This window comes from Podarcis gaigeae, assembly GCF_964106915.1.
Source record: "Podarcis gaigeae genome assembly, chromosome: 5".
Lineage (NCBI taxonomy): Eukaryota > Metazoa > Chordata > Lepidosauria > Squamata > Lacertidae > Podarcis > Podarcis gaigeae.
The window spans coordinates 96,729,694-96,747,845 of NC_139681.1; the positions used below are offsets into that span (position 1 = coordinate 96,729,694).

The 18,152-nt window shown below is 47.5% G+C and overlaps 1 protein-coding gene across 2 annotated transcripts; it reads right to left on the bottom strand.

Moving 5' to 3' along the window:
- Positions 1–2,318: 2,318 nt before the first annotated feature.
- COPS7B (COP9 signalosome subunit 7B) lies at positions 2,319–15,738 on the bottom strand. 2 transcript variants are annotated; one of them, XM_083739929.1, is made up of 7 exons: positions 15,597–15,738; positions 12,370–12,546; positions 11,007–11,082; positions 8,809–8,897; positions 6,873–7,075; positions 6,659–6,764; positions 2,319–3,696 (listed from the first exon to the last, which is right to left on the bottom strand). In XM_083739929.1, the coding sequence occupies exons 1-7, from the start codon at positions 15,648–15,650 to the stop codon at positions 3,538–3,540; spliced, it is 864 nt and encodes a 287-aa protein (XP_083596055.1). In that variant the 5' UTR covers positions 15,651–15,738; the 3' UTR covers positions 2,319–3,537. The 2 variants fall into 2 exon arrangements, with proteins under 2 accessions (XP_083596055.1, XP_083596056.1); XM_083739930.1 differs by lacking the exon at positions 15,597–15,738 and adding an exon at positions 14,304–14,459.
- Between the last annotated feature and the right edge of the window lie 2,414 nt (positions 15,739–18,152).

The window sequence follows — 18,152 nt, forward strand, 5'->3', positions numbered from 1 at the left end:
CGGCTGTTAAGACACATCTTTTTTTCAGCAGGCATTGGGAGAGACCTCGTTGCTCCTGTTAGCAATTTGTTATGTGTTTTTAATGGAGCCTTTAAAATCTTTTTGCCTGCTGCAAACTGCCCTGTGACTTGAGCAAAGGTGGCATATAAATTAACTAAATAAAACTTGGGCGGCTAGATGAACAGAGAGGACAAGGCCTCCTGACCCTTTAATAGTTGCATAGAAGAGGGAATTTCTGCAAGCCTTGCTTGCAGGAAAGTTAAAAGGTGCATAAGCTCCCTCCTGCTTTGCCCGAGCTGCCAGACACTTTTCATCCGCTGGAAGAATCTCACCTGTTTCCAGCACTGGCCTCTGCAACAGGTGATTCAGCTCTGCCCATGTGATCCGGCTGGGCTGGGGAGGAGGGCAGAAGACAAGCTGCGAGGCGGTGCTGGCATGTCCCTCTGTGAAAGCCGAGAAGGGGCAACAAACCAGAGGCGCCTGGCTCCTTAGCACAGCTGGGCTCTGTCGCAAGGCGCCAATTAGGCCACTGGCAGCAGTGTGGCAGAGCAGGCAGCCAGTTAACGGCAGCCGGCCGGCTGCAGCTCAGAGACCTCGGTCCTGCCTTCACCAGGATTTCTGATGCTGTGCCTGGCTGCCTGCACAAGGATGGATGGTGTCCCTTCAAATGTTGTTGGACTCCCAACTCTAATTGGCTTCAGCATCTTCTGAGGGCCACAAGCTCCCCACCCCCGCCATAGTATGGGTGGGATGGGATCAAAGCTGAACCAGGTATTTCATATTTAAAAAGGTAAAGGTAAAGGGACCCCTGACTGTTTGGTCCAGTTGCGGACGACTCTGGGGTTGCGGCGCTCATCTTGCTTTACTGGCCGAGGGAGCCGGTGTACAGTTTCCGGGTCATGACAAAGCTACTTCTGGCGAAACCAGAGCAGCGCACGGAAACACCGTTTATCTTCCCGCCGGAGCGGTATCTATTTATCTACTTGCACTTTGTGGTGCTTTCGAACTGCTAGGTGGGCAAGAGCAAGGACCAAGCAACAGAAGCTCACCCCGTCAAGGGGATTTGAACTGCTGACCTTCTGATCAGCAAGCCCTAGGCTCTGTGGTTTAGACCACAGCGCCACGCGTATCCCACATTTCATATTTAGGAGGGAGTATTTATTGGATTATTGCGCCATTGGGTTCCTTAGTGGCTAAGGTAGGCAGGAAAGACTGTACAGAAGCAGAGAGCTGGAAGGGACCCTGGGAATGATCCAGTCCAAACCCCTGCAATGCAGGAATACGCAGCTGTCCCTTACGGGGATTGAACATGCAAGCTTGGGAGTTACCAGACCACGCTCTAACCAACCAAGCTCTCGGGTTTTCTTTGCTGCTGATGGGCTCAGGTACTGAAGGAAGGAGGCTGCTTGCACGTGCCTTTCGACGTCACATGGAAAATGCAACCTCTCCTTTCCTACCCCGCTGGCAATTTAGCTAGCCAACTCCCCATGAGGCACTGGGATCAGGTGGTTTCACAGCAGGGTATGCTGCTGGCATCAAGAGAGGCCAACACCACACGGAAAGCGCTGATGGAGGAGCTCATTATCGTCTGTGGAGCCCAGATTTCTACCCAAGGCACTTAACACATCATCCCTGCCGTCTCCACTGTCGAAATCCCCTGCTCCAGCTCGGGAAGCCTGAGGCTCACAGATCTCAAAGCCCACCTGGACCCATTTATCTGTATTGCCTTAGAGAGCTTGGAAGTGGTTCTTTCATGAGCACAGCCAGCCAGTGTTCTGCCTTTCCATAGGATGTGCAGCAGGTGGGATGTCATTTTTAGCAATAAATTAATTTTTGAAAACGTGTGATTGTATGCAAACTGCACCGCCGTGAACCCCGTGTGTTTCACGGGGGGTGCTCCCGCCCCCCTGCTTGCTGCTACTGCCCCCCATGGAGCCCTGCTGCTCTCTGGTGGTGGTCTGCATGACCACAACCGCCCCAGCCTACCCTGGCCCTAAATATACTGCAGCTGCAGTTTGACCTCTTTTGGATCCCAGATGGATGGTGCGGCTGCCTCACACGAGCTTGGAGCTCTGTATCCGACTCTGCTCGTTGGGAATCTCAGAGTTGCTCCAACCCCTTGACCACTTGCTCTTTTCTGAACCTTTTCCAACTCTATGATGTCCTTTTTTGAGGGGAGGCAACCAGAAGTATACACATGTGGCTGTGCCATAGATTTCTATCGTTTGCCGCCCCCTGAGTGCCTTGCTCTACCTGTCAGAGCTCTCTGAAGTCTAAAACCAACTTAATGAAAAAACACTGAGCCTCCAGCCAGGGTATGAATTTCAACGCTGACTTTTTTTTTTAATAGAAAAGAAAACAATCCTTCTGACAAAGTCACTTTCAATTAAGCTTGTAACAAATATCAAATAAAATACAAAAGGCTGTAAATTCTCAAGCCTCCCAACAAATGTACAAAAACGGGGGCGTGGGAAGGAGGTTGGGTCCACGGGGTTCAAATACAACCAGAAAGCAGTTCAAGTTCTGTTAAGTCTGGCAGAGGCCGGCAGAGGTGACCCCTCCTGGTTGCTGCTGCCTCTGCTGGAGTGTCCCCAGGGCTGGGAGACCAAGAGGGGAACCTCTTTTCCCAGCGCTTGCTTTCGCCCAGGGAGACTCGAACGCAACACACTTCAGAAGGCTTCGGGAGGAGGGCAACTATGACCGTGGAACACACACTGAGAGCGCACGACTTCAGCAACAACCCCATCCCTTGTGAGGATGGTCTGGAAGGGGAGGAGGAGGAGGCGGCAGCAGCCGCAGCCGGCGGCTGGAAAAAGCAGCTTTCCCCCCTCGGGCTCCACTCTTCCTGCCCCAACTTCCTCCCCTTCAGAGCTGAAGGACTTTAAAAAGCCGGCAGGAGAGGGAAGGGGCTTTTACCTGGGCTGAGGAGGTCAGCAGAGCAGGTGGCAAGTAAACACAGCCCGACCCCCCTGCAGCGTGAGGTAGAGAGTTGCACCCTAAGACAAAACGCCGTTGTAAAGGTGCAGGGGAAGTAAGAAGGTAGCAACGAGAACCAGTGCCTGGGCCAGGGGCACGGCGTCACCTTTGGTATGTGGCAGAGCTGGGGGTCAAGTGAAGAAATCCCTGCCTCCCTCCCTCCTGCCACCTCTCCCAGCCTGAAGGCGAATCTCACTGCCCGGGGACTTCTGCTGCCAAGGAATGTGGAGCAGGGCAACCTGGGGAGGAGGCCGCAGCTAACTGCAGGAGCCCCAGGGGAACTGTGCCCTGCTTCTGCCTCCTGTCCCCAAATCAGAGAGCAAATGGTGCCCTTGTGTTCCTCAAAAATAAAAAGGAGAAAAAGAAGCAGCTACGGTGCTGAAGGGCTGCCCTGAGTGACTGCGAGCTTGGCAGTGTCCCTTGCTGGTTCAAACATGGACCCACCTGGGCCGCCCGCCCCCGCAGCCTGAAAGAACCCAGATCGGCTCACAAGCTGCTGCTGGAAAGAGGAGCCAGAGTCGCTCAGGGGCCCTGGAACGCCCTGCTGCCGCCGTGCAGGCATCAGTGGCGGCTGGAGACCAGCCCTTTGACCTTGGACATCTTCTTGGTGGGCGGCCTCTGCTCTGTGTGCGGGGGGCACTCCCGTTCCGCCAGCTGCTGCTCCATCTCCTGGGCCGAGGAGGAGGCTGTGGCTTTCAGCGTCTTCTTTATGTTTGTGACCTGCAGGGGAGGAGAGAGGCAGAGAGGAGGTTTCTTTGCAAACATGAAACAGCGGGGCACCCCCATTCCTCTGAAGCGCTAGTGGAGGACAGAAGTTTTCTGTCTGAAGTCGAGGTGCAGGAGGGGGCACAGGGAGTCAGAGACCAATGGGGAGGAGCAGGGAGCTCAAAGGGACATCGGAAGCAGCCTCAGACTGGGCCGAACAAATCAGCCATCTACCCTGGTGTCAGGGCCTGGCTGGACGAAGGGGAGTGGTGCAAGGCAGCAGCCAGGGAAGCCCAGAGGAGGAAGGCTCAGAGCCAGGACACTGAGCAGAGGCTAGAGGAGGAAGAAATGAAATTGTCAGCGATGCAATGGAAGAATTTGTCAGACTTTACACTCTTGGCAGAGTTTGAGTCCCAACAGATATCGGGGAAGTTGAAGTCCCCTATGATTACTATTTATTTCTTTTTGGAATGTTTGGTAATCTGCTCTCGTAAGGCATCATCCAAGTCTTTAGTCTGGCTTGGCAGTCTATAGCAGACACCCACAGTAAGGTCACTGTTGTTTCTGCCTCCTACAATTTTTTACCCCTATACAGAACTCTCAATCTGCTTTTCATGCTCCTGGTCATGGATTTCTTCACAAGTGTACACATCCTTTATATACAATGCTGCTCCTTCTCCCTTCCTGTTTGGTCTGCTCCGTTTGAACAGGTTATACCCCTCAATTCCTACATTCCAGTCATGAGTCTCATCCCACCAGGTTTCAGTAATGCCTACCAGGTCGTATTTGCTGTCCTCTATTAAAAGCTCCAGATCATCTTGTTTGTTTCCCATTCTCTGTGCATTTGTGTAGACAACTGAAACCATGAGTTGTTCCCTGCAGCTGCTTCCTTCCTGTAGTTTCTTGCCTTTTAGCAGGTTTCCGGAGCACCAGCTCAGTTTCAATGAAGCCATTATCCCCATTTCCAGGTGCTCTTTTGTTGTTCCTATTGTTTTCCCCTCCCCCTCAAGATCTAGTTTAAAGCTCTCCTGATTAGATTCTCCAGACTCTTGGCGAACACATTCTTGCCAACTGCTGTGAGGTGCAGCCCATCTCTCGCCAGAAGTCCGACCTCAAGGAAGCAGAGACCATGATCCAAGAAGCCAACTACTTCCTGACGACACCACCTGCGCAGCCAGTGGTTTACTCAAGTATTTTCCTCTCTCTTCTTGGGCCACAACCTTCAACAGGAAGGAGTGATGTCTCTTCAGCTCCCTGCCCAGTGTCTCATAGTCCCTTGCTGTGTGTGGCAGTATTATTTGTACCCACATGAATCAGAAAGAAGGGGTAGTAGCCAGTGGGCTTTCTAAGACTTGGCAACTTCTCCGTCACATCGTGAATCCTTGCACCTGGAAGACAGCACACCTCCTGGGACATCCCGTCTCCTCCACACACTACTGCCTCTGTTCCCCTCAGTAGCATCACCCTGACTTGTCTCCGCCTCCTCTGGGGAGTAGCAGGAATTATTCTATGGGCTGTGCCTTCCAAAGGCTGCTTGGAGTGTTCTGAGGTCTGCTTCTGCTGTGCTCGAAGTCTTCCCCTCTTGTTTATTGGAGCTTATTTTGATATTGTTGGGACAAGTTACAAAGGCTGGAAACTTATGGTTTGAGTACTTCCTACTCTTTCCTCCCAGCTTGTCATCGCTGGGCTGCAATTCCCTTTCTCCGGTGTCGTCTCCACAGAAGGTAGCAAGTATGTTATCAGCATACTCATCCACAGTCAGTAGCCTTGGATCTGATGGGGTTAGATCAAGAATGGAAAAAGGCTCCTCCAAATCCATCTCCTCCCGTCTTTCTGCTCTGGGTGGGGAGGGGGGTTGGAAATAATCGTTCTGTGCACTGTACCTTTCACAGCCACCTTCTGAGTGTCTTCTGAGGTTGGCAACTGCTGTCCTAGCTCCTCTGGCCCAGAATCGGCGTCCACGGTGAGAGTACGGAAGCGATTTTGCAACTCTAATGACAAAGTGTGGTTTGTGACTGTCCTACTTCTGTGTGTCGCATTCCTCCAGGGGTTAGACCAGGAACCCCCAAACTTGGCCTTCCAGATGTTTTGGGACCACAATTCCTATCATCCCTGACCCCTGGTCCTGTTAGCTAGAGATGGTGGGAGTTGTAGCCCCAAAACATCTGGAGAGCCAAGTTTGGGGGTGCCTGGGTTAGACTCTTGCAATGGGCAATCTTTCTCTACCCTGGGGACACTCCATCTATCTTGATGCACAATCTCAGTCAACTCAGCTCTATCAAGCAACTCTGCATGTTGTCCCGTTGCTTGAGGTGTGGCTTCAAGTTGCTACACCTTCTCTTCCAGCAAGACCACCAGCTTGCACTTGCTACTAGTGTGCCGTTGCTTGTTCTCTGGCAGAATGACAAACATGGCACAGGTGTAACAGGTCACTGCAGCAGCTCCCTCACTCTCCAAGTCTCTGGTCCCATGCACACCAAGAGACAGAACTCTTGGCCTCCCCTTTAAACTCCCCTGCTAAACGCCCTTGCAAATGCCCCCGTTTGCGAACTCTGGTCGTGAGCTCCCAGGATCTGCACTGAGCTAAGTTTATCAGGCGATAGATGGACTGAATGACCATATAATGTGAAAAATAAAGCGCTGAGAAAGGTTTGAGAGGAAGAACCTAAGAGGAGTGATTAAGAATTGTTCCTTTTTAGACGGTAGCATGCTGCCCTCTAGAGGCCAGAAGACTCACAGGCGCCATCCTGAGAAGAATGGATAAACTTCAGGATTGATTTTGAGCATTAGTTCCCACAAAGCTAAAGTACGGACATCCTCCAGGCTGGTTAGACCAACAGGAGAAGATTCCACAGGAATGAGCGAAGGTTGCAGAGGAAAAGTCTCAACGTTCTTGAATTTACTCCAGTCCATTTGGAAACGAGGGCTGCTGCTTGCCCTAGAGAATGGAGAAATAAATGGGGGGCCCATTACCTACCTCTGTCTCTACCTGCTGCTGGGTTCGGTTGTGGTTCTCTTTGTATTGGTTGGCTCTAAGCACCTGCTGCTCAATTCCTAACAGAACTGCTTCGCACCCATCACACCTGAAAACACAATACTTGCGCAGTCAATGTCAGAGAGATGGCAGGAGGTGGGGCTCTGCCTAAACCAAAGAGTGCGAAAGTTGGGAAACCCTGTCGGGAGCAGCTTACCATTCGTGGAGTGTTTTGATGATGTTGCTGATGTCCTTCCTCTGGATGTCCCTGCCAATGCAGAAGTCCACTTCCAGCATCTGGTTGCGCTGGTCCAGCTTCCCCTGGATGATGTCGGTGTAAACGGCTTCGATGATCAGGTCTTCCAGCTCCCGCAGGTTCCGCATCTCCAAGTCATTCAGTAACACCGAGTAAGGAATACACTGGGGGAGAGAAGGGAGCTCAGGTGAGAAGCTGCCATTCGGGGGCAGAGACCAGCAGGGACACCCTGGAGCCTAGACTAAAACATGCTTTTGTTTCTAGGCGCAGTCTGGGGCGCTGCTCACCATTTTATAGGATATCTGTCAACTTCACACTTAGAATCATAGAAATGTAGAGTTGGAAGGGATGCTGGGGGTCATCTAGTCAAAGCCCCTGTAATTCAGGACTCTCAACTAAAGCATCCATGACAGATGGCCATCTAACTTCTAGCAGCTGAGATGATCAGAACTTAAGTTTCTCAAATACCTTTAGCATGTCAAGGAGTGGGATTCAACTTAGTTGTTGCGTGCATGGAGCGAGGTCTGCTTGTGTAATCGGACTAGGTAAAGGTAAAGGTACCCCTGCCCATATGGGCCAGTCGTGTCCGACTCTAGGGTTGTGCGCCCATCTCACTTAAGAGGCCGGGGGCCAGCGCTGTCCGGAGACACTTCTGGGTCACGTGGCCAGCCTGACGAAGCTGCTCTGGCGAGCCGGCACCAGCACAGCACACGGAAACGCCGTTTATATAAAACGGTACCTATTTATCTATTTGCACTTAGGGGTGCTTTCGAACTGCTAGGTGGGCAGGAGCTGGGACAGAAAGGTGGGAGCTCACCCCGCCGCGGGGATTCGAACCGCCGACCATGCGATCAGCAAGCCCTAGGCGCTGAGGTTTTACCCACAGTGCCACCCGTGTCCCAGTAATGGGACTACACCCCCCAAAAAAAATCTGTTCTGGAGGGTTAGGGAAAACCCCAAAACAGGTTTAGGGGGGTGAAGGGGAGAAATCTTGTTGTGTGCACAGGCATCATTCCTCACGTACAAACCCCCATGCAGAGGTATGTTGAATTCACCCAGAGTATCTGTAGGACAGGGACGAAGGTCAAAAATGCTGGGACTGAGCCATCAGTGGCTAGCATGCAGTGGGGGTTCCCCAAAGGCAGAGAACATTTAAGAGGAAGGCCTAAGCTGAAAAGGTTTGAGAGAAACGGAACTAAAAGAACATGGCAGATGTTAAATATAACACAACAAGGGCACATCATGCTTTACTGGGGAGCACCAGGGATTCAGAGGCAGTTTCCATTATTACTCATGCGCTGCCAACCGGAAGACAAAACGTTACCCATCCATGAAATGCATGAAGGGTGTGCTGTAATAGCAGTACTTGTGGCACTACAGCCAGGCTTAGCCTGTTATTACTTGTTGTAACCTATCTGCCGAAGTCAATGGAAAAACTGCTCCAGTTCTTGCTTTTTTCCAGAAATACCTAATGGGATAGAGGACTACTATTATTCCTATTTTTTAGGGAGAACTAAAGTTGACACAGATACCTAGCTGTCCTTGAGTTACACAATGGAGTTACGATTTGGGAGAGATGGCAAAGGATAAACGATCAAGCCACCTGATAACTGATCAAAGGAAGCCAAAGTGATTCAGGCATAAATGTTTCATTTCAGCAGCTGCTCTCTCTACTTCCCCCATTGCTAAAAAGCTGCCTGAAAGAACCAGGGATTCATGTCCCATAAGTCTATTCTACACCCTTTGCCTCTCAAGATCAACAGGAGATGTCAAAAATTCCCCAAAATTCATATATGCATGCATGCGTAGACACACATTTACACACTCTGTGTGCGCGCGAACACACATATATGGAGGTTTGCCTTCAAACTGGCTGGTCTTAGTGCCAATACTTTACCTTCATTCTGGAAGCTAAGCTGACAATAGTTAAGTGCTTTAACTTGTTCTTCTGGGCCCCTGTTAGCTCTGGCAGGTTAGTCTTGTTTGCTGTCCAAGAAATTGAATTAAAGAAAAACTTCAGGTTATGTGCTTCAGTTGAATTACTCAACGCTGCTGACTTCATTCACACAACTTTGAGCCACATTCTCTGCCGCACAGAAGAATGCTCCCACTTCCCTACAGGCACTGGCAAATGGAGAAGCATGGGGCAGTTTTCAGAATATGAGCCTCTGAAAAGCAGAGTCCGCATTTCCCAACCTGATAACCTTCCTAAATGTTTTGAATTGTAACTCCCATCAAACCAGCATGGTCAATGGAGTCCAAAACATTTAAAGGGTATCAAGTTGTGAAAGGCTGATATGGACTGTGACTTCGCTGAGTTCATATATCTATAACCAAAAAAAGAAAACCAGAGCAATGTGGCTTTAACTCTCCTTAAGTAGGAAGCAAGTGAAAACCTGCACAAGGCAGAACTTTGTTTCCAGTATCCACACATTTCTCTTCATTAAAAAAAAAACGAAAAAACAAAGGGGTGGAACAGGCAGTATGCCACTGGGTATGAATTGCTAGCCAGAATCCATGGATTTTGCACTGATATCACACAAGGTTTCTGAACAGTTTCTATTCCCTCCATTGTGCTTCACCAATAAATCCATTTTGGATCATCATTCACAGTATCCCAGTGTTTTAATTACAAAATACCATGAGTAGGATACCCACCCTCACAGAACCAATTGCCATAAGCTGGTTTGAGCATGTGAGAACTATGCAAGTGTTGTGTGTTTTGCAAAGATTAGCCCTTTAAAAGATTTGATGCAGAATGTATGGCAACTTTAGAAGACTCAGGTGGTAAAATTTGGATGAGAATCCAGTTTAGGCACAAGTTATTGACAAGGCAGATTTGGTAACAGGAAAGTTTCAAATCTCATTATTCTTAGAATGCCCTTGAAATCTGCAAAACGGGGGAGCTGGAAAACCTTTGGATAGAGAAGCAGCCTGGCACTAGGAACCAGAGCATGTAACAGCAAATCAGTTCAGATGAATGATAAAGTAACTTCCTATGAAACATTTGGAGCCACCCAAGTTCACATGCTCTGTTGGAGGAACTGGACACAAAGGAACGGGTTAATTTCTTTCAAGGGCAGAAATCACCCCAGGTATGAGATAAGTTAACAGGTACAAGGTCAACCAAGCCAGTTGTTATGGCAATGGCTCATTAGACAGTCAGTGAGCCTTGAGAAGTGAATCTGTGTCGTGTCTTGAATTACTGGAGCGACAGAAATACTTTGTATTTGTATGCATATATCTGTCGAAGTCAAAAGCCAACAAGCATATATCTGCCAAAGTCAAAAGCCAACAACATCCAGTTAGAAAGATCTCAGGCAACAAGGCTTAGAAAGACCTCTGAGGACTTGCTGAACCCATAGTATGATGCATTAATGCAGTTTCGCATGTTGCTACGTCTTTAGTGCAGAGCAGAATAAATTAATACTATTTATAAAGTGCCTGAAATGTTACATGCTGTACAATGAAATACTTCAGTCAACAGTGAAACTGGAAGGAAGGGTAAAATTAGTAGGAAAGAAAAGTGCAGGGCTCAGAAGAGATCACAGGGGAAGAGCAGAAAGCAGATACAAAGGGAAGCGGAAATGGACGTGAAGCAAGAGGAAGGACTTGTGATAGAAACTGAACAGGACAACCAGCTACCTAAAGCACAGCTCCTGCTCTGCTCTTGGACAATTAAAAGATCTGCAGTGCAAAGTAAGGAGTGCAAAGCCAGGCAACTGATGATCTAATCACCAGCAGTCAGGGAAATGGGATGAGATGGGAGGCAATGGCAACAGAACTGGATGATAACAGGAGAAAAAATGGGGGAGAAATGGTATTTTAATCCATGCTATATTTCTACACTGCTTTTCATTCAAATGAATCCCAAAGCGGCTTACAAATAGGGATAGAAATAAAATCAAAAAAAGGTTTTAGAGATGAGCTCCATCTGAAAAGGACAGAAATTTTGACTGAAGGCACTAAGGCAGGCAGATCTGGCAGATTTTGAGATCTTCCATGAACTTGGCCAAGGAAGAAACTGGAGATGCCAAAAGCCAGTGAAGACACAGTAGTGTTAAAATGAGTTCTAGAATTGCAGCTGTCTCTTACCTACATAGTCCGGGTATGTTCCATAGGCAAAGAGATTCAGCAGCTGAAAATAAGCAGCATTGGGACCTTCGGCAAGCTGCATATGAAGAAAAAAGAAAGGAAGAGACCCATTAGGGTGCAATTGAGCCCGTGGCTAATTAAGTATTAAGACTATTCCAAGGGTTATCAAATTACACTATTACAAGCTTGCTTAAATCAAGGAGACAGCACTGGTCAAGGCCAGATGTTTCAGCAACGGAGCTTCCAGTTTTCCATGTTCAACCTTGGAAAGTGGCACTGCTAAAGCAGCGTTCACTAAAGTGGGTGCCCTCTAGAGGTTTGGACTACAACTCTCATCATTTATGACCATTGGCCAGGCTGGCTGGAACTAAAGAATGATGTAGTCCAAAGCGTCTGATGGGTACCTTGCTGCTGAAGACCGCCTTAAATAAAAGAGATTCCATATTCATTGTTCCACAGAATCTTCTGGCACACAGACTGTGTCGACTTTGCAGGCTGTTGCAGGATCAAGGTCTGTATAAGCCAACGTATGAACCAAGTACTGTATTTTTCGCTCTATAGGACGCATCCGACCATAGGATGCACCTAGTTTTAGAGAGGGAGAACAAGAAAAAAAACCCCTCCCTCTCTGCGCAGCGCCCCTTCAGCGAAGGGGCAGGAGAAACAGAGCCCCTTTCATTTCTCCTCCCGCTTCTCTGAAGGGTTTTCGCTGAAGCGAAAGCAACGCAAAGCCTCCGGGGGCTTCAGGCGGCTATCCCTGAAGCCAGGAGAGCAAGACTTCAGTGAAAGCAACCCGAAGCCTCCGGAGCGCGGCGGGAGCGCTCCTGCTGCGCTTTGGAGGCTTCGCGTTGCTTTCGCTGAAGCCATGGGGCCTGCATTCGCTCCATAAGACGCACACACATTTCCCCTTAATTTTTGGAGGGGAAAAAGTGCGTCTTATAGAGCAGAAAATACGGTACTTTGGCCAGGCACCCACAGCACCTTCCAATATGCCACTTCTTGCCATTTTGTCAGGACCAAGAAACTATGGTTGATGACTTCAGAACAAGTTAAGATGTTAAACCATGGTTTGAAGTTGGGTTAATGCCCTGTCTTGTTCTGAAGCCATAAACCATACGGCAGGCTTACATGTAATGTTCAACATTGATTTAGAACAATGAGCATGAGTTATAATGAGCACAAGAGAAGACTTGAGCTCCCACACTCCACTCAACCACCTACCCAGTACAACCTCGAAAATTACCTGAGCAGTTTGCTTTCCACAAAACCTGAGATGGCAATTTAAAACAAATTAGTTAAGCAAGCCAGCAGCATCATTTATGGTTTGACACTCACCAGTCTCCAGGAAATGGGTCACACTCACCTCTTGCACATTTGTTAATTCCAGCAGCTCACCAAAGACATAAACCCCAGGGGCCTCGAGCACTTGGCTGATGAGGGCAGTCAGAGCTGATCCACTGGTGCCTTTGGCTAATAAAATAAACTGCTCAAGGAGATTACAGGACGGTTTCTGTTCCCCTGCCATTCTAGACGCTTTTACCTTTCAAAGAGAAAAAGGGGATAAATCACTACTCAAGCACTGCTAAGAAAGAATATGAGTGTGGCCAAGGTGGCAAATGTGTCTCAGCTTTGCTTCCTGCTCAAAAAAAGGTAATCCAACGGAAGTGAGGTTTACTAATGCACAAAGCAGCACCTCAACTCCAAGCACAACTGCATACACGCTTGCGGAAGGCTGGAAAACAGTAGCTAAAGAGTATTGCTTATTGAAGGACACAGCCTACATTACTCCAATAGGAGAGTGGGCGAGCCCTTGGAAAATATATCTCTAAGTCCAGAGAGCCATGGAAACAACGCCAGAATTGTAATCAACATAAATCATTTCAGAATTGCTTCCCAATCCTGTTCCTTCATTTCAGCTTTTAAAGTACGGCTGTGAACTTTCCCCTTGATTCTACTGTTCCATATTTCTTTCATATGCTTTTTTTTTTTTTTTACAATCAAGAAGTGAATGAATTTCATTAATACAAACAAACAAATATCCGCCTGCCCTCAGGGGAAGAGGTGAAAATTCCCTTTTTGGAGCACACAATGGTACTCTGTTTTCAAACATAATCCATTCCGGAAGTCTGTTCGAGTTCCGAAATGTTTGAAAACTGAAAGCGGAAACCTCAAAATGGAAGACTCGTTTCCTGCTTGACTTCCGAGGCATGTTCAAAAACCGAGGCATTTACTTCTGGGTTTTTGGCATTCGAGTTCCAAAGCTTTCGACCACAGAGGCGTTCGAAAACCGAGGTACCACTTTATGTATTATAAATACAGTGGTACCTCTGGTTACATACGCTTCAGGTTACAGACTCCACTAACCCAGAAATAGTACCTCAGGTTAAGAACTTTGCTTCAGGATGAGAACAGGAATCATGCTCTGGCGGCATGGCAGCAGCAGGAGGCCCCATTAGCTAAAGTGGTGCTTCAGGTTAAGAACAGTTTCAGGTTAAGAACGGACCTCCGGAACGAATTAAGTACTTAACCCGAGGTACCACTGTATGTGTATGCATTACATATATGTAAGACACACACATTGTTTTTATTATGTACTTTGTGTTTTATTCTGTATTTTTATGCTGTGAACCACCCTGAGATCTTTGGATGAAAGGCGAAATACACTTAATAAACAACAACAACAACGCATACGCCTCCCCCCACTGCATATATATATTATGAAAGGTGGAATACACAATACAGTGGTACCTCGGGTTAAGTACTTAATTCTCTCCCGAGGTCCGTTCTTAACCTGAAACTGTTCTTAACCTGAAGCACCACTTTAGCTAATGGGGCCTCCTGCTGCCGCCGCACCACCGGAACACGATTTCTGTTCTCATCCTGAAGCAAAGTTCTTAACCTGAAGCACTATTTCTGGGTTAGCGGAGTCTGTAACCTGAAGCATATGTAACCTGAAGCGTATGTAACCCGATGTACCACTGTAAATAACAATAACAATAATGCTGCACACCTCCCCCTGCATATATATTATAGGTCACGCACACAGGAGGGGAAATGGGAGAAGGGCGTTATTGCGAGGCGCTTAACGGGACCGGGCGCCGCAGGGCGTTTTCCGGCAACGAACGACGGGCGGAGGGCCGGTGTGCTTGGGGGGCTCCCTCTTCCCACAGCCCCCCGGCCGGTGAGGGAGGCCGCCATCACGAGGGGGAAACCCGCCCCCCAGGCCCACCCTCCGCACCACCACCAGCCCCGCCGCCGCCCTGGCCACGGGGCCGCCTCCCCTGCCGCAGCCCCTACCTGGCAGCCCGGCGCGCTCCCTTCCCTCCTCCTCGCTCGCTTCCTCCGCCCGTGCCGCACCTCAGGCCGCCATGACAGCGGCAGCGGCGGCGGAGTAGAAGGAGGCGGCGGAGAGGGACCGGCCAGAGCGTCGCGCGCGTGCGCCGCCGCCTCCGCTCCGGCGGGGAACTGCCTCCCCCGCGAACGAAGGTTCCGCCTGGGGAGACTCAGCGCCGCCTCACATTATTATTATTATTATTATTATTATTATTATTATTATTATTATTATTATTATTATTATTATTATTATTATTATTATTATATTTTTTGCAATCAAGAATGTATGAATTTCATTAAAACAAACAAATATCTGTCGGCCCTCAGGGGGAGAGGTGAAAAGTCCCTTTTTGGAGCTTACAATAAATAATAATATTTAATAATAATAATAATAATAATAATAATACAGAACCAAAAAATACAGAATAAGCACACGAAACAATAAACCTCTTCCCCCGCCCCGCCACACCACTTTACATAGATATTGATACTGTATAGGTATAGATGTATTGTATTTTTATGCTGTGAACCACGCTGAGATCAACAGGTGAAGGCATCCAAATAAGTATAATTATAATTATACCCAGCCCCTCTGGGCTGCTTCCATAATATTCATTATGATTATACATATTGCTAGCCCAGCCATCCCCGCCCGGTCCTCCTCCCTTAACACTCTGCTGGAGTTTGCACATCTGAAGGCTGTATTTCAATAAGTAATAATAATATGGTTTTAATAATAATAATAATAATAATAATAATTGTTATATTTATCATGCCACCACTATCCCTCATAAAAAAACAGGCGCCAGAGCAGTTCACGGAAATCTGAAATGACATGCAACAATATATATGTTTGCTTTTTTCTAAGGAACCCTCCCCATATTACTTTTTAAAGGCTTTTGTGCACAATAAAAGCACCTGTAACATAGCACAGATAAACCCACTGGAAGCAAAAATAAGGGGTGCTCTACATTCGGCGGGGCTTATTCACCAGGCAAATAGGTATAGGGTTGCGGCCTAGCAGCCCTATCCCTAATCATGAGTCCTGTTGAATTTCGTGGGGTTTATTTCCAAATTAAGTGGTGTAAGGCCCAGTCCTGTGGGAGGAGGGCAGGTTGAAGCCAGTAGTTAACTTCCAAGGAAAGACATGCCACGAATCTTGCTGTGCAAAAGCGTGAGGCCTAAGCCCATTCACGCCAGTGGATTTAGCAGCGTGGTTTAGGGTATGGTTGTTGTTCGAAGAAAACCTTGAGTTACCAGGTTAACAGCAGCACCAAATTTCTTGACATTCAAAGACGGGCAGCATCCCATTCTCCCCCTAACCCCCGTGGCTCAAATCACAGTCTGGTGATGTCCACAATGTTGCCAGCCTTAAAAGGCAGAGGGCAGGGCACAGCTAGCAGTGGGGAGGTCCAGAAAGAAGCTAAAATGTTGGATTCAATGTATGGAGGGGGAGGGGGGAAAGACCGCTTCCACTTGTTGCAATGGTTCCTTAGAAATTTGGATTATAGCAATGATGTGCAAGTGTTTTCCCCACTTTGACTCATGTACAACCAAGTATATGTGTAGCACGGAAAATAAATTGATTTAAGCTGCAAAACAGCCCCCAAAGGTAGCAGAACTGCAAAAATGGTGCAAAAAGAGCGGGAAAGCAGCTAGCAATCTCAGGAGCCTTTGCACAGAACTTTCAGGCATGTAGAGAGTGAGAAAGGAGGGTGGGAGGAAGCGATTGTGGAGGAATTTGGCTGATTTTTGTGGATATTTGGTGGTGACTGGGAGTGGCCCCCGGGACAATATAACACTGTCCTGAAAGATCTATCTACATTGATTCCCAGTATGTTTCCAAGCACAATTCAAAGTGTTGGTGCTGACCTTGAAAGCCCTAAACGGCCTCGGCCCAGTATACCTGAAGGAGCGTCTCCACCACCATCATTCAGCCCGGACACTGAGGTCCAGCTCCAAGGGCCTTCTGGCGGTTCCCTCACAGACCCTCCAAGTGTCCCTATTTTCCAGGACAGTCCCAGATTTACAGAAGCCGTCCCAGTTTCTGATTTGATCCCAGAATGTCCTGCTTTGCTTAGGACATCCCTATTTTCTTCAGAGAAATATTGGAGGGTATGGTAGGATGTCCCTATTTTCATCACAGAAATGTTGGAGAATATGGAATTATCTGATCCCCGAGCCATCTGAAGGCAGCCCTGTATTTTTTGTAATTTTTAAATATATTTTTATATATGTTGGAAGCCACCCAGATTGGCTGGGGCAACCCAGTTAGATGAGGTGGGGTATGAATAGTAAAATTATTTATTATGGAACAGTGAGGCATCTAATCATAAGCCTGCATTTTTTATCAAAGCTTATATATTGCAATCAAGGCTTGTATTTAAAAATGAGCTTAAAAAAAAGGATTTTCAAATGTTTCATGCCAGGCAGAAAGAACCTTGGCAAGAGGTTTTTCTCCTAAGACAAGGGGGCCCCATTGATTTATAGTAGAAAAACAATTCTCAAAGTCATAAAAAAGGGAGAATTACATATGCTGCCCCAAGGCTGAAAAAACACAATTAAAGGCAAGGGTAAATAGTAAAATAATACCAATGTGCCTCTCAGTAAAATGAGCCAGATCTTCTTTCCAAGGTTGAAAGGCCAAGAGCAGTGAAAAAGGCAACTGGCTTGGCTAGAAGAAAAGAGAGCATTTTTGGGAAATTTTCTAAAGCTGTTGGGAAGAGCTAATGGGAGAAGCATCTAGCTGGCTGGGAAAGGAGGGGGAAAGGGGGGAGGTGTAAACTGAAGAGGCTTCTTTTTAAAAGCTGTTTTTTACTGAGTTCCTTTTTACTTTACAAAGGCTTTATTCTTTTAAAAGGCTACCTATGATAAGTGAATGAAATATATTAGCTTAAATATATTGGCTTAAATGTAATTATGCAAAGGATTTAAGGAATGCTAGATTCTTATTTCATATGGTTGTAAGAGTTGTATTTATCCTGAAATTAAGTCAGCCACCAGCCTAGCCCCCCTGCTAGACAGAAGACGCCATCCAAGCACTCTTGATATATATGGTTGTCAGGCATTTGTTTAGAAACTTTCAAATGAAGGAAATCTTTCAATATTGATGTGAAACTCAAGATCCTTGACATCTGTTGAACATAAAAATGTAAGATTAAACATTTGTTTTAGAAGGCAATAGGGCAAGGAGGGCAAGAGGTGAGCTGGTAATTAAGATTCCATGTAAGATATATTATTACTTATTTGTCACATATATAGCTCTTTGTCTCCCTTATAAGGGCAAGGAAGTGGGTGTATCTTTTGTGGGTGTATCTTTTGTGATTGGTTCTACCAAACAGCCAATAGGAATTTCAACCAGGCTGATTGGACAGAGGCAGCCACAGGAGGAGCAAAGGGGGCTGGATTAAGGGAATATAAGTGCTGGCCAGGATGGCAAGAGGCCAGGCCAGAGCTTGGTAACCATATACCACTGAGCCTCTCATTTATTTGTCTGACAAATAAATTATTATTTTAATTTCTCTATTGCTGCGTTGAATATTTCATTCCAGCTAAGCGTTAACCACAAGCAGGGTGCTACATTTTATGGTGCCACTGTGACTCGGATAAGTGGTCTGCTGGAACGCAGCCCCTTCGCCCTACTGGGCAGGGTACAAGAGAGAGGACCACTGCTTACCCAGCGCGCACTGGTAAATTTTTCCAGGGGGAACGCAGAAGACTCGTCTGTCTGATACCCTGCTCACTGGCGGCGACGGACCGGGGGAAACAGGGAACCAACCAAGGGTAAGTGCACAAAGGGATTTTTGGCCCTCC